The 16,653-nt window shown below is 45.1% G+C and overlaps 1 protein-coding gene across 1 annotated transcript in view; it reads left to right on the top strand.

The window, feature by feature from the left end:
- Positions 1-524: 524 nt before the first annotated feature.
- Positions 525-16,653, top strand: part of LOC149851825 (DDRGK domain-containing protein 1-like) — a gene marked incomplete at its 5' end in the record, with an annotated part of 28,766 nt that continues 12,637 nt past the window's right edge. The window contains 3 exons of the mRNA XM_090030319.1: positions 525-678; positions 2,806-2,907; positions 14,839-14,961. Coding sequence (XP_089886445.1) covers positions 525-678; positions 2,806-2,907; positions 14,839-14,961 — 379 coding nt within the window. The remainder of the gene's footprint in view (positions 679-2,805; positions 2,908-14,838; positions 14,962-16,653) is intronic.

Below are 16,653 nucleotides of genomic sequence, written 5' to 3'. Positions count from 1 at the left end.
TGCATGTGTACAGGCTGTTCATTGAGCCTGGAGTTGTTACATTTTTTGGAGGGACTTCTTGTCTTCTCTCTCTTAAAAAGACGGCTGTGGGAGTCATGGTCGGTAACACCACAGTATAAATTGCTGATGAATAATGAACCTCTCAATGCCTTCCTCAGAATCGACATCACTGTTGTATTAGGCTTGAAGATAATAGGAACAAAAAAGATGTCTGCAGCCGGATGTTAAATTGTAAAAGCTCATGTAGTGATGCACACCATTCTGCATACATAATAAAACATGCACGGTTCCTCTGGAAAGCAAAAAATGTTTATAAGCAGTCTTCCTTCAAAGGATTCAGTAAAGTTTACCCCTGGTTTCACAGCTCCTTATGTTTGCCCTGTAAAATCTTTGTGGCTTAGGCAAATTCAGAGAGCCGCTATTCTCCATCGTTCTCATGAATCCTGTCTGAGACGTGTGCATCTCCTCCTCTGCCAGTTCTTTTTCTTCAGAAGTAACGATATAGGTCAAATTGGACTTTCCAGGTGTGCTAACTGTTCTCTTTGTTTTTCTCTGTACCCTAATGCTGCAGAGGAGGAGGATGGAGATGAGGCTCTGGAGGTTCAGGTCTCTGGGAAAATTGGAGCAAAGAAACAGAGGAAGTTAGAGGAGAAACAAGCCCGAAAAGCACAGCGAGAGGTAAGCATTTCCTGCCATGTCTAAAGCACAAAGCAAAGCTGGATTAGCAACACTAAAGGTAGCTGGCTGTAAGAGAGAGCAGGACCTGTTTGGTCATTTAGTGTAGAGCAGTGGTTTTCAACCTTTTTAGCCTCAACACCGCCCTCTGTCACTTCTGAATTTTGCAGCATCCCAGTTGAGAATCACTGAGCTAGAAAATCAAGATATGGTGAAGTGCCTTAAGGCTAAAGAGGCTGAAAATCACAGCTGTACCTGGTGCTGGGTAAAGGTGGTGGTGTCAGGGCCTAACCCTGCCATGTCCTGCTTTCTCTTGTTTGCCCCTTCCTGCCCTCCAATCCATACCCGAGAGGGGAAGGGTGGCCTCTGCCACAAAGGCTGTTCATATGGGATCTTACAGCATGGTGACCAGCCCCTTTGGTAGGCCCAGCTATTTCCTTGGGTGGGAACGTACGGCCTAGGGAACAAGGCATTCAGACCTGGGGGCGGGGGGGCTCAGCCCTTAAAAAGCAGACGGCAAGTGAAAAGCCTAGAAACCAGAAGTCTGTTAACTGTTCATACTGGTCTAGCTCCCAAATTCGAGCTCTTCATATTAAATGACCCGCCTAAGCAGTGCAGCATTTTCAGTTACACTCACAAAGTTGCTGTAAAGCTGGAGGGGGAACTAATCAGTAACAGCAAATTTAAAAAAAAAAAAAAAAAGCCCTCCTAAAGCATACGAGTGGATGACTCAAGTTGTTATACATTAATTTCTTTTTCCTGTTCCACTTTATTGGCCTGCAACTTCTGAACCATTCTGGAGCCTGGAGGACAGTTTGCAGAGGTTTGATGTAACTCTGCAGTGCTGCATAATGGCAAAGACACTTGCCAAAGCACAGAACAGATAAAATAGCTGGTTTGATCAAAATGAGAGCGCTCGCAAGTCTACCAGAGCAAAACTGACCTGCTTGCAGAGCGTCAACATCAAGCAAAGGATGTCACATGTACTCCCTAATTTGAAAATTTAAATGGTGCCAAAATCAGGGGTGGGGGAGAGACAATCTCCCCCCAGCTTACTATAATGATGAGAACTAGTAGCATTAGCCAGCAGAAAATACTTCATGTTTAGATATAGGCTTCCATTACAACCTTATTTTTACTCGCTCATAATTTTAACTGTCACACACTTTCCATGCTTAGGCTTAGCCTTAAGCATCTTCTTATGGAAAGTTTGAGCAAAATCGTTTAAACTGTTTCTGAAAAAAACATTGTAGAAGGGCAGAGGGGATGGCCCTTTTTAATGCATTTAATTTTTATTCATTTGATTAATTTTTTAACAATTCATTTAATTCCTTCTCAAAATAAGCTGGGGGGGGGGATACCTCAACTCCCCAGTTCAGTTAAAATCTTTTATGTAGCAAAGACTGAAAAAGAAATAAACACTGAAATAAAATAGCATACTAAACGATCCATTTTTAACATTTTTTCCCCCCTTTGGAACTATTTATATGTACTATGTAGTTTAACCAAGTGGGAGTTTTTTTGCATTTCAGATTTAAATTTAGTCTTTCTAATAATAGGATTTTCATCTTTCTTAAGAAGAGATACCTTCCATTTTTAACAGCCAAGTAACTTCATATAATGGAATTATATTTAATAGTTTTTTGTAAGGGTCTCAGTCCAGATTAATTCAACTAAAATGAAACCTACATTTAAAACACAAAATTCTCACATATAAGCAAAGTTTTAAAAAAATCCTTGTCAAATGCCTTTCTAAATAAATTTTAAATGACCAGAGAAATAATGTTTATATTAGCTTTCCATTGCATCACTACAATAACAAACTGGCATATACATGTCATGGAACTGAAACGTTTGACCAGGAAAACAATACTTGACGTTACCAGGGCCATAATTTATCAGATAAATGGAAGTATTAAAAAATTTTAGAAAGCAAATGCAAAAAACCCCAATGATGATGACAAAAGAAACCTAGGGTAGCACCTTTCTATAAAAATGTCGGTTATGCATTTCTGGACAAGAGTCCAGGAAGCTGGTGAAAAAAACCCGGTGATCTTCAAGTATGAAACCAAAGATTGAGGAAGAATAAATGTTACCTTGCCTACTTTTATTTTTTTTATTTTTTTTTAGGCTGAAGAAGCAGAGCGTGAGGAGCGGAAAAAACTCGAGTCAAAGAGAGAGGAGGAAAGACGGAAAGAAGAGGAGAAATTGCATCTCGAGGAAGAGAGACAGGTGGGACTCGGCTAAGTTTGCGGATGGAAATTCTGAAACGAGTTTTTTTATCGTGGCTCGACTCCACTGCTTGGCGAGCAGAGCCCCCTGCCAGCTGTAGGCCCTGTCGTTCAGGCTTTCCTTTTGATTCTGGTTGCTGTGTTGATCATTTGAATTACCATGGCACCTAAAGGTGCCAGCCAAGTTCAGGGCCCTTTGGCCAAGTGTGTGGCAAATGCCTATAGCATATCTACACCATTCTGGTACAGCATGAGGAAGTGGCATCGCGAGAGGCAGAGCTGCCACACTTGGAAAACTATGCTTCTTCCAGACTAGGAGTTAGTAACGTGGATAAGGTTGCCACCTCTGTTTGAATCTACTCCGGGAGGTTTCATCACACAATGCAATGCCATTAGTGACTTTACATCAGGAAGGCAAATGCACATTACTGTTACATTTTAAAAACCCACTAGACATCTGTATAAAACAAATTCAACATTTCATATTTATTTTAATGAATGCCCTGTCATTTATCTCCTGGGTGACTCTCAGCAGGCTCCTGGAGATTTATCTCTAATTCCTGGAGACTCCAGGGCAGTCCTGGAGGGTTGGCAACCCGACTTGAAAGAGGTACGCCATGGTCCTGTTGTGCTGTACTAAGGTGCTGTAGGAATACCCATCTGGAGAGACGGTCTCTGGCCTAACGACTGCAAGTCTAGATAAATAAGCTTGACCACTGGTAAAGAAAGGCCCAGAGAAGTGAAGTGGCTCACCCTGAGGTCTTGCAGCAAGTCCTGTGTGTTGTTCACTGCTCCCCAGTCTGCCTATTAAAGAACTGTTTGTTTCATAGCTTAGCAAATGCCATTTTAAACAGACACTCAAGGGGCCAACTTAAAACTGGCACTAGGGAGGCTGTTTGGTGAAAGGTCATATGAGACTATAATGGACCTGGGGGATACTCCAGATGCATTGTTGCAGGAAGGTTTCAGTTCTCAGAAATGCCTCTTAGTTGGGGTCCAGACCAGGGGCAGGCAATTATTTTCGGTGGAGGGCCACTTACTGAGTTTTGGCAAGCTATCGAGGGTCACATGACAGGCAGCCAGGAGCAGATAAATACTGATTTTCTACATTTTTTAGGGGCCCTGTGGGCCAGGCAGAATGACCTGGAAGGCTACATCTGGCCCATGGGCCACATTTTGCCCACCCCTGGTAGCTGTAAGCAGTGTAGGAAGTGAAAGACTGATCAAAGACTATGTGCTATGCTGCAGCAGCCCGTCCTGGAGCCAATGTGTTAAGAATAGTTGTTTTGGAAACCCTTACATGTGAAGTAGTGTGTGTAGCACATTGGGGTAGAAGAGCAGATCCTATGCATACATTGAAACCTGAAAGGTGTCCCATCAACTAAAAGACAAGAAGGCAAACAGTTCTTCTATGACTTCTCTGGGCAGTCTGGACTATTGTGGTGCCAGCTACAAGCTGAGAGCAAGGCTCCCATTTTTGGAGCACTTCTACAAACTGTAGGGTGGCTTCGAGGCTCAAATTGGGAGGCAAGTCCTGGTCAGGAGACTTGCTTTACATTAGCCCTTTTAAGTTATATAGATGAAACACTGCACTGAGGTCTCTGGTTAAAAGACTTGGGGGAAGTCGTTTTAAAAAAACACTTTAAAAAAGTCTGTTCTTTTATGTCAACAGTAGGCTCCTAAATTGCTCTTGTTGTTCAACAGAAACAACAAATGTGAGAACACAGCCAGGGTTTGCATTGCATTGCATATTTTCCTCCTCTAGAAAATATTTACCTTTCTGGTTGTGCATAGAATAATCCTTTCTTCTTCCAAGCTGCTGTCTTACATTTCATAAGTAAGAAAGCTGCTGATTTCTGAATAAGGGGATTATTAGAGTCATAGCAACAAGAATTAAAAAAAAAAATAGAGACCCTGACATTCTGGAAGGGCCTACAAACCAGCTTCTCACTGTAAGGAAAGTTTTCTTCCTGACCTCCTAGGAGCTGAGTTATGCCATAACCACCCACCTGAAGGTTTTATGCCTCTTTCCTAAGAGCTGTCAGAACTAGTCACTGACAGACGGGTTAACAGTCTAAATGGATGACTGGTCTGATTTAGTCAAGGAATTCCTGTGTTATTAGAAACTGAAAGCTAGCAAGAACCAGCATCAGCGCATCAGATAAATTGCTAACCAAGAACTGGTTTGCTCAGTTTACGCAAGTAGTCCAAGCACAGGTTTCCTTTAATGAGAGCAAGAATAATGTTTCCCTGTTGATTCTTTCTCTCCCAGTGCCAGTAGCTTCTGTTTAACGGGGGCAGCAGCTTACCAGGTCCATCCTTCACTGCTGAGGGGTTGAGTATAGTACATAGGTGTGAAACTTTAAATGAGGATCTCATCGTACGGAAGTTGGCACATTAAAAAAAAAAGCCAGACTAAAGCAGGCTTGTAAACCCCGCTTGTTTTGGGGTTGTATAACTTTTATTTTGGTTGCATTAGTCAAACACTATTAACCTAGTTTGTTTACTGTGAGCATTGGTAGGGAAGACAGTTTTTTGTGCTTGGGCTTATATATTTCCACGATGATCTTACAAGTTTGGGTAAAAGAAAGGAGATATAATGATCAGGGGTCTGAATTTTTTAAGGTAGCTCGGTGCTTAAATGTGCAGAAACTTACCTAGTGGGATTTTCAAAAGGGCTAAGACATCAGAGCTAAATACCTTTCAAAATCAGGTCTACAGTTCCCTGAGGTAGGTTCCTTTGAAAATCCCACCCTACATGTAAAGACTACACTTTTATTCCTGGAGCAAAACAACCGTGAATTCCCTTGATTGTTTTTTTTTTTTTCATTTATTTTAATGGGGCAGCAAGTCTCCTTCCTGGGTAAAAGTATTCTACTGCCTCACGCAGCATGCACCATTTTCACCAAATGAATTCAATTTTTCCTGCATCTCAAAGTGCAGTATCCAAGTAACCAGCAAGTGCTTCCTACTCAACAGCAAAGCTAGCATCTGCCAATATTTAGCACTTGACTTCAGTCAGGCACCTGTGTTCTTGCAGTTTTCAAGCCTGTATTCTCATCTAATAGTTCTCTCAATCTTTAAAAGGAAGCTAGTCCGTTGTGGAGGTTCGCACAAGGACTAAACTTTTTGTGCAGATCGAAAGTCCTGCTCCAGCTGGTAGGCAGAGTGGTGTTTGCAGGGAGCATCGTAGTAACGGGACTTCAGCAATTTAGTGCTGGAGAGAAGAAAAAGTTGGGTCCCAGCAGACCTAACTGCACCTATTCATAGTATCGTGGCTTTACATATACAGCATTCTTGTTTCGGGTCCCCTGACAGACTTAGCATGTGATACCAGAAGTACTGCCCCTCTGACCCTTTTACTTCACCCACAGAGCCAAGAATAAATAATGCACTTGGACACTTTCTGTCCGATGCAGTTTGCATTCATGTATTGTTTTAAAAGAGCCTTTTTCTGTGTTTCTAGTAGGCGAAGGTTTATAACTGGGATGAATCCTTGGGGGTAGCGTGCCCCACTCCTACCACCTTCTTCAAAGAGAAGATGGAAAGGCAGCTTTATTAAAGGTTATTCAAGAAGCGATTGATTAGTCATGAATTTAAAAAGAGAGTGAGCAGCCAGAAAGCACCCTGTCTGTGTGTTTGCATCTTGTCAGCCTCCAGAACTCGTACCTCAAACATTTCCATGGCAGTGATAATCCTACAAAGCAGGAGCGATTCAAAATTCAGTGAGTTTATTCTAACAAAATCTTAAGGTTTCTTATCAATGTCCAGAGTGGTTCTTTGCTTCACATTTAGCTCCTGCGGTTGAAGGAAGAGAAGCCAGTCTGCTCCTACGATTAGTGTGCATGTTTTCATGGCTTTTAAAGAAGGCCATAGGTTCAGGGCTCAAATGATGTAGCGCAGTGATGAATGTGAAAGGGGCATCTTGTAGGATCATAGGAAAATAAAGCCAGAAGGGGCCTCAAGAAATTTATCTAATCCAGCCCTTGGTCAAGGCAGGATCAACCCAGTTATGTACCCTCCCAGCCAAGTATCTGTCTAACCTGCTTTGGAAATTTCCAGGGATGAAGCTTCAGTAGTTTCTGCCTGTTCCAATGCTTGACCATAGTCAGAAAGATCCTTCTAATCTCCATCCTAAATTTCCTCTGCTGCAGGTTGAAGCCATTGCTCCTAGTCCCTGTTTCTGCAACCACAGGGAAAAGCCTATCTCCATCCTCTCTGTATGCATGTGGCATTGTTTCATATGATCTAAACTAAAAGATGCGAACTGGTGTTCTTGAAATAAAGCCACTGTCTTTGCCATAGAGGCACCGTGACTCATGCATGCAGGAGAACTTACTTACCAATGTAACACACTAGCAGTGAAACAGGGGAATTGCAAGTAGAGTTTCTTCTGTTTTCCCGTCTCTTGGAGAGCTTATGAAAAGCTTTTGTTTCTATAAGCCTTGAGATTTACTTACTGTAGAGGATGCATTTCTTTCAGCCTGTCTAGTTACACCCAGAGCCAATCCCTCCGTCCTCCTCGGTGATCACTGATGATCCTTGTACTGTCAGTCGAACTACAAGTGGAAGCTTGTAAAAGGCAGGTGAATTTTAATCGTGTTACCACCAGTGAAATAATGAATTGCAGCCTAGAGATAGAGGAATTAGAAAAGATCTTAAAATGTTTTCATCTCATTGAAGCCAGCTGGAGTTGGTGGGTCAGACATGGCGTTTTTGTGGACATTTGAGAATCACAAAGGCAGGTGAAATCCCAGAATCTCTCTGACAAGCAGTTGTGTTAATGTCTCCAGTTTATTCTGGGCACCTCTTCACAGCATTGCCTAGGGCTGAACTGTGAATAAGAACTGCCCTTTCAAAGGAGCCATGATCACTCAAGTCGTGCATATTCTTACGCCAATGTACCCCCAGCTGCTATTTAAATATAATTATATGCACAGATATATAAAATGTGGCTGCCGCGTTGCTCCAGTGTTGCGAACCAGAGAATGTATTTTTGTATTTTTTATATTTCCTTTCCAATGCTCTAATAACCTGATTGGCCGTCGCCCTGAAGAAGCTCCTTTATAATTGGCATTTGCTTCAGCATTGCCCTGCCCTGGGGATTTCCCTTTTGCTCTTGGAGTTTTTTGGTGGTGAAATGGTTTACCAACCGACACCTTATCAAGGAGAGCGAATTTCCTCTGATGTTGCAAAACAGCGCTCTCAGCGAGCGTTCTGCAAAGCTTTTGTGTAAAGAACTTGCTTTCCTGTGCACAGGGATTTTGTAGACTTTGCAGCCCAGCAGAATTTGATTGAAAAGGGGTGTGCGCCTTTGAGCGACGGAGCCGTGTAACCTGGTGTGGTGCACGTTCTGTAACGCAGCGCTGTATTGGATCAGGGCAGGTTTGCAAAGCCAGTTCACCGTCACCCACCTTGATGCAGTGCAGAAAGAAACAAGATCGGCTCCTCTTTCAAACGGCTCTTTTCAGTGTAAATGCTGTGTGTCGAAAAGCTGCGCCACTGGTGGAGAGGAGCTTAGCATCAGTGTTAGCGATAATCAAGTTGCATACTCAAGGTTGTGGCCAGAATTTCTCCCCTGAGTAATCAAGATTTAGGCTTCTATCTTCATGTTAAAATATTAACGTAAAAATGGCCCCAACGCCAAAGGCAGAGACCTGCAGCAGCATCCACTGATTTAACTGGGGTTGGTGGGTGTCTTGTGCTTCTGCAATTTGGGCCACTTGCATTTTGGCTCCTCAGTCACTCTTTAAGCATGCTAAATTTAGGCATCCAGTTTTAAAATGTTGATTTTTGGAGGTTTTTATTGGATGTAATTGGAGGCGATTTCTAGAAACCATTAAAAAATGAGCTCTCACACTTTTTGGCAGAAATCTTGAATTTTTACAAAGTGGGGCCACCTTCTGGAGTTGTGTGTTTTGTATAGAAGATGCCACACACACTGTTCACCCTGGGCACTGGTTACGGTTGCAGCATGGTTTCAGTTTTAAAACTCTCTTCTTAGACATTCATGCTGTATTGAAAACTCCTCAGGCTTTGGTCGCAAGAAAGTACATTTATTTGCTCCTTTACATTTATTTGGAAAGCTTGAACAAAATTCCTTCTGCTCTTGAGCATTGGGAAACTGCTTTAAAAAATAGTGTGTGTTGCATGAAGAGTGAAAATGTAATATAGTGTATAGATCAGAGCTGGGCCTGTGGGCTGCATTCGGGCCGCCAAGGGATTCTGTCCAGCCCGCAGTGGGACCCTCAACCCTGCCCAGCCCAGATGCGAGGGGTAGCCCGGGATATGGCGGGGCCAGTGCAGCAGCTGGACTTGGCCTCCTGGCAAACCCCTTGGGATGGCTGCTGCTACCAGTATCTCTGCCAGTCCCACTGCCTGGGCATCTGAGGCCCACCCATCCTGCACCCACCACCGGTGGTAAGGGACAGAGCATTGGGTGGGGTCTTCATGGAGACCAGCCAGGACCCCAGCAGGCAGGGCACACGGGATGGGGCCGCAAGTGGGTGGAGAGCTAGATGGGTGGGCGAGGGTCACAAGGAGGTGACAATACAGGGCCGGGGCCCAGAGCAGAGCCACAAGCCACTTACCACACGTCCTTGCCTATGAAACCAGCACCCGTTGCAGGAAGTGAATCGCAACTTTGCCCTGGCCCCAGCCCTGCACTGTCTGCCCATCCTGCTCCCTACCCATCTGCGGCTCCATCGCACTCACCTGCTTGAGCATGCCTTGTCTGCAGGGGTCCGGGGCTGGCCTGTCTGCCACCCCCAGCGGTGGGTGCGGGGCGGATGGGCCAGGGGCCAGGTAGGGTCAATTGTTCCCCACCCCACTCCACTTGACCCCGCAGCAGCTAACCAAAACTCCTTAAGTGATCCTCGAGCTTAAATAATTGCCTGCTCCTGATGTAAAGGAAACAATAGACCAAGAGGGTTTGGAGAGAGATGGGGCAAAAGGATGTGGAATGAGGGAAGTAAACTACAGGAAGGGACTTCATGGCCCAGCCAGCATCTGCATTGGCAGAGATGGGTGAAAGAACAACTAGCAATAGGGAGGGGGTCTGGACTTGACTTAGCAGGTGCGTGTGCAGGGCAGATCAAGGGAGAAAAGTGAGCTGCAAAGGGGAGATCTGTTGAAAAGGGCTCCAGAGAGTCGGCGCTTTTCCAGGCTGCTGGGATTATTGGGCTCCTGCTAAAAAGCTCTAGGACAGTGATTATTTAATCGTAGCATCCTGAGGTACTGCAAGATCCTTTTAAGCATGCCTTGGCACCTGGTCTGCGTGCAAGGAGGTAAGCGCCTGCCCAGTGCCTGGCGCCCACCCCAGTATCCTGCAAACCAGCAGCACCCATAGCTGCTCCTCTGGGGGCTCCTCCAGTGCCCTTGCGCTCTGAGCAGCATGCTGTGCCCCGGGCAGCTGGGTGACATGGATTCACGCTTTTCAGCTTGGCTCATTCGGCCCACTTTTCCCACCGTGCCCCCAGGGCTCTCCGGAGGGGCCACTGGTGTCAGCGTGCAAATCCTCAGAGGAGCAGCCATGGTGACAGGGGCAGACAGACTGGGGGCAGACAGCAGAAAGAGCCAACTCTAGCTAGAATGCAAAGAGGCATTTTCAGGACAAGTTTCCTGATATTTAAACTTTGCAGCCTACAGGATAAGGTGTGACTGGTACTAAGCAGAAGTTAGTGTGAGCTTGAGGCACCATCAGCAGCTACCTGCATGGCAATTGGGTTGTTGGATGTCTTGAGCTGTGGCCACAGCTCTACCAACTGACTTCAACCATCCTTGCTTTCATCCCTGTGAAATGGGGACAATAACCCACTCCTCCCCACGTGTGCTGTGAAGCAAAGTCCGGCATGATTTGTGCAGTGCTCTGACCCTGCAAAGTGCTGTGTATTATCCCACCAGCTTCCATGGATGCGTTGGACAAAATCTGCACCAAAATCTAACAGTAAGGGTGGTTTTTATTACAGTCCTAGCCCAAGGCCCACTGTGCTCAGGGATTACATGAACTGTGGGGGTCGGAGGGAGAATGAGGGTGCCAGACACTTCCTCTCTGTAGTTTCTTTCTTTTGTAAAGTTTGTTAGTTTGCAGTTATCTGGACTAGACTGCATTTGCTGTTCATTTAGCTTGTGATTCTCAGCTTGCATGTTGTCGGGTGCAAGGAGGTTAAGCTGTATAATAAATACACCGAAATGGGGTCCTGCTAAATTCAGAAAAGTTTCAGAAAAGGTTGAGGACAACTGTCCTAGAAGCTGTTGGCTCCTTCCTTAACGCAGGGTTTGGCAGATGCTTAAGAAGCACCGAGAGGCAGGAGCGGTCCAGCGTGAAGACATGGGGATTTTTGGCAGGGGTCTCGAAACGGGGTGTGACGTCCTTCCCAGAAGAGTGTGACCTTCTACTGGTTTAAGAGAGTCCCTTTTCTGTAGCTTTGAGGAGCGTCTTTGTCAGAGCCTGAAGGGTGGGGGGGAGGTGAACACGTCGTCAGAGGGATCAGAGCTGATCAGAGAACATCCTTTAAGATATAAAGAGCCTCTCAATTTGGGTAATGCTGAGGCAGGAGAGGAATGAGACATATCTGGTTGAAAGATGAAGCGGCGGTAGTTGCTGAATCTCTGTGGTGCTGGGACTTCCCCACAATTCACCCATCTCCGTGGGAAGCAGCCTGGACACCATCCCTGTCCTGAGCTGGCAACTGCACTGGAGAGCAGTGCTCTGAGAGCAGACTGTGTCCAGACATTCAATTCTAATGTCATCCCCCCCATCACACATAAAGAAACATTTCTCCCCAAATTCCCACCTCCCTTTCCCAAAGCCTTGGGAATAAGGACCAGGACTGAAGGTCCATGTCCCTTTTGCCCTCATCCCACGCGAGTGTGAGCACACACTCGTGCCGGACGTGCCCCGCAAGTAAGGCAGTTCCTGGCTCAAGTGCATGCATAGCCCAGTGCCGTGTTTGGGCTCTCTGACTCACTGAGGCCACTCAAGTTATCTGTGCTGTGGGCTCAGCATGAGTGTGCCAAGTTTATTTCTCAGCAGACGTGGATATAGCCACGTCTTCAATGGCCAACAAACCAAGTAGAAACCCACGGCTTTTGGAGGGTTTCCTGATGTGGAACGCTTGCGAGACGGACGCCTGCGTGGGCACCTCCCACACCTTCCCCCTTCCACGGCTGCGCTTTGGGCGGTGAAAGGCGATGACTAGGACGCCAGGGAAGAAGCCAGATGAAAGCCACTGTCTGTCAGCAGACAGGCCTGCATCACTTCCCTTCCAGCTTCCACCTCTGCTGCCTGATGTCTCCCTCCCTCCTGATGTGCATTTATTTTAACTCCTCTCTAATCCCCCCCAGGGCTTCTTCAAGTTCGTCTCTTTTCTCCCTATGTGTTCACAGGTTTGCCTGGGGGTTGAATTTCCACTGGAGCTCGTGAAGCAGCTGTGACTGATTTTAGGCTCGATTTGTTTTAATTTTGGAAACTCCGAGCATCCTAGAGAAAGCAGCGACTAATAGGTAGAATTGGGGCTGGGAGCTGCTTTGCTGCTGCTACCAAAGCAGCTTCTCAGGCCGCCGGGCAGCACTCTGCAGACCGGGCCAGAAGGACCTCGGGTCTGGGGAGCACTCGTGGATCAGGTCGTAAAGAGAGACCAAAAACAGTGCATTTCCCTCATGTGTTAGCACAGAGGCCCATGCTGCAGTGTGAATACTCTGGCAGGCTTTAGTCTGCATGAAACCGGAGGCACAGCTCTTCAAGGACACGTGCGTGTGAGACAGCAAGACAAGGTTTGTTTTGCTGTCAGCTTCTTTTAGAAATGGGAACAGCGATGCTCCATTAATGCACCTCTCAGTTATAAATGGGTCAGGTTGCCCTTTTCTGTATTTGCTTTAAGAGCAATTCCTCTGGATTTCTGCCTGGGAAATCTTCCATTCTGTCACTTCCCTTCCCTTAAAGCAGGCTTGCATACATGCACAATCCAAAAATCATAGGCAGGGGCTGGGTTTTCAAACAAATGGAAAGGGACAAAGTTGTGGTTGCGACGGACTTTTGTCCTGTTTCAGTAATTCTCCGGCAAAACTTGCTGAGTTTGCAAGTGAGAAAGTGCTTCCCCCCACTTACTGACTCAGCGCAGGCCCCAAATGCCGGTCGGTGCTGATTCTGGCTCATGCCTCACCAATGCTAAAGCTTCTGCAACTGGCTTTTTGTTAAAATGTTGCATGGCCCAGAAAAAGAAAATGTTCCATTTGCTCTCACAAGCTGCAGTGAAGCTGACAGGTTGACAGCCTTTCTGCTCATCAAAGCTGTTCTGCTCGACTGTATGCCCAAAAAGATCAACCTGTGAAGTAATGAGGTGCCTTTACTCAGTCGCATTTTCACCATACATGCACTTTACCACCACAGTCCCACAAGTGAGTCTGTTTTGAATCTGATCAAAGAGAGTTGGAGCCACAAACACTTTCCTGGCTGTTTGTGCTACAGCACTAGCATCTCATGCTTTGTTCCAGGGTCCTAAGTCTATCCTACATGGTTTGGCCACAAAATAGCATCTTTAGTGCATGCATTTAGGGATGCCTTTCGTGATAAAGATTTCCATGTCAAAAAAAGGGAAGGAAAAAAAAAACCCCAAAAGGTCTTACGGAGCAATTGTTCCACTTCCCTCCAATTTGAGAAGTAACTACTGTATAATTGCAAGGCTAAGGAATATGGAATAGAAAGACTCATAAGCAATTAGAAACAAAGATGGCATAATTGTTTAAAAATTGCTTGCATACTGGTGTGGTGTTAATTCCTCTGGCCTTGCCAAGGAAAAATGCACAGGTATTGGGTTTGAAAGAAAAAAAAGAAAAAGAATTCTAACACTTTTTAAAATTTTAACGTTTCTACTGTGATAGCTCCCAGGGCCTGATTCAGTCAGAGCGTGGTTTAATTCAGTACCATACAAACATAACACGTTGATGCGTGTGTTTTTTGTTCCAAAGCAAAAAAAGAAAGCGCCTGCTGTGTTTTGAAGTTGAACGGTCCTAAAATGCATGAAAATCTCTTGGAAAGCAGCAGAACAACGTGCTCTAAGAATGGATCCTTGAGATTTTTGTCTCGCCTCTGCCCCAGTTTCACGGTACCTCCCCGTACGAGCCGCTTCATATGTATAGCTTGGTTCTCCCATCTGTGTATGTCGGTGGTGATTCCTCTGAGCCAGCGCTGCTTGGAGATGCGCTGGCTGTTTGCCTACAACTCACAAGACTTCAAATGGTTTCTGGGCTAGAAGTATTTTTCTTACAAATGATTTAAAAGCAGAATTGGGCTAATCGGAGTACCCAGGAGAACTTTTGCCTCGGTACAGCCATGCCTTGCTTTCTGTTCCTAAAACAGATCCTTCATGCAATTCCTCCTGTCCCCTACAAAGAACCAGCTCTTGCTGTGCATCCTCAAAAGGACATTTTTATTGACCCGATTCGTTCTCTTCCCTGTTTGACACCAGTGTAACTCAGTAGGCCCTTGTCATTATTTCTGATTTGTACTGGTGTGAGCAAGTGCAGGGTTGGGGCTGATAACTGAGCGTGGCTAAATTGCATCAAAGTATGGTTTGGGGGCAGGAACTTCCTGCCACTCGCATTGTAAAAGAAACACACTCATGCAAATTGAGGAAGCCGTTTGCTATATAAGAGTACCTCTTTTCATCGGACCTTTTTATGGGCCAGCCCAGGGACATCGGTTAACTTTGAGCTTGTGCTGCGAGGCGTTAGTCAGCCACTGTTTTAAAAAAAACAAAACGGCAGGATCCAAACAGCTTGTGAAATTAATGAGGCAATCAAAGGAGAATTTAAAAGCTGCAGTTTTGAGAAAAATCTTCCTGTTTTGGGCCTGGCCTAGTGAAGTCAGTTAGATAATGGAGGTCCTCGTGGCTTTGGGAGGAAAGAATTGACCACTCTCATTTTTCTGCAGGAAGAGGAAAAGAAGAAGGCCAAAGAGGAGGAGGAACAGAGGGAGTATGAAGAGTACCTGAAGCTGAAGGAGAGTTTTATTGTGGAAGAGGAAGGTGTTGAAGAAGCAATGACCGAAGAAGAGGTATGTTAGGCTGTCTCTGCAGCTAGAATCCCTGACTCCCTTTCCCTGGCTCATTGTGGCTGTATAAATGATCCTTCTTGCATTTTATCTCCTGCAAAAAGCACTTAGCTGGGTGAAGGCTGGGTGTGCATATAGGCTTTCTTGCATCTTTAACATGCAGAGGTATGTGCATATATAATAACTGTCAATTTAGAGTATTTACTGGGGAGCGTTAGAGTACTTGATTCCAGTTTTTAGAATTAGATGTGAATAAATGCAGTCCGTATATAAATGAGTGGGGCTTTGCCTCTCTTGCAAGAGGGCTGGATTAGACTGATTTTAATCCAAATGCCTTCCTAAAATCAGCAATCCTGCAACACACACAAAACATGCTACTAGAGTGCCAGGTAACAGGGAGCAAAAGTAATGTTGAATACAAGGGTTGCTTCCAATTTGCCATTGATAGTCGAATACATTTTTAACCCCCAACTCCAATCCCTGAGAGATGTCACATGAATAAAACTGAAACAAAGCTGATGTTTAAATGTGGTTTAGAAAATGAAGCTTTAGCATGCTCCTTTCCCCAGTGTTTCTGGCTGCGTTTCTGCCACTGTACACCCTGCATTGCTAATGATCGTTGCTGCTGTTAATGCCTTACCCTCTGCAGAGGGCTCATAACACCCAGCTTCTGTGGCCACATAGAAACTTGTTTTTGGATGCTGCTGATAAAATGTGGTACTTTATCTAACATTTTTTACAGTGCTGTTCTGGAAGGCAGGATTCCCTGTTTAGCATTTTTCCTGGCTGTAATTTGAACTGCTGTAAAATGAAGAGGGGCCTGGAGGCTGCACCTCCCATGTATTGACAACTGAATGCATTTGACTCTGGCATATCTGTTTAAAGTACCAAGCGACTAGATTGTTGCCCTACTCCTACAGCCAGAGGGCTTGTGTAGAGGCAGATTTTGGTCTATAGGATTATGATGAGCAAAGAATGTTTTTCTTTCTTTCTCCCTCTAGCCAAGTCTGTCCCCCAGGAGTTCTTTATCGTGTGCCTAATTAAGACCAAATAGAAGTCACCTAGAGTTAGTACCTACGAGGTGTATTGTCAAAGACCTACAGGGCAGTCAGATGCCTGGCTCCTCTTTAAAGTAGGGTTTGGATGCCTAGCACCTATTAGCTATTTGCAAATCCAGCCCCAACTGGCATTAAAAAAAAAATCTAACCCTAAACTGTGTGATTTGGCTTTTTGAAACTTGTAAGTGGCAAAGTCCTACCAGGAGTATGATACTGGTAAAATGGGCTTCTTTCCCCTTCCAGGTGACCTGCAATAGTTAGTTAGCTGTGTCCTGTAGCACCGCAGGTGGTTTTAGAAGATGGTTTTACAGCTGAAGTAAAGCTGTTTCATTAGCAACCTCCTTTTAAGCAGGCTTGCACAACTGTAGTTAATTTGTTCTTGGTGGGAAGCTGTGTCCATGGGAGCAGAGAGGGAGGGTTACACACTTAAGAAATTGGGGCAAGGGTTCCTTGTTGTCAGCCTAAAATCTCTGTTTTGTTACATATGTGACTGATAAAGTACCTTTTCCGAACACCCATTAAGTCAAAATGCTCCAAGATGTTCAGTTTTATAGGAACATTAATGTAGCTAAAACCAGGTGCCTTTCTGCCTTGTTCTGTACAAGGTACTGTGACATCCTGGTACCTGCTGCAACCA

Source organism: Crocodylus siamensis, unplaced genomic scaffold (genome assembly GCF_052110815.1).
Source record: "Crocodylus siamensis isolate JL-2025a unplaced genomic scaffold, ASM5211081v1 HiC_scaffold_150, whole genome shotgun sequence".
NCBI classification, from domain to species: domain Eukaryota; kingdom Metazoa; phylum Chordata; order Crocodylia; family Crocodylidae; genus Crocodylus; species Crocodylus siamensis.
The sequence above is the reverse complement of the archived record's forward strand: the minus strand, read 5'-3'. Positions and strand labels throughout refer to the sequence as shown.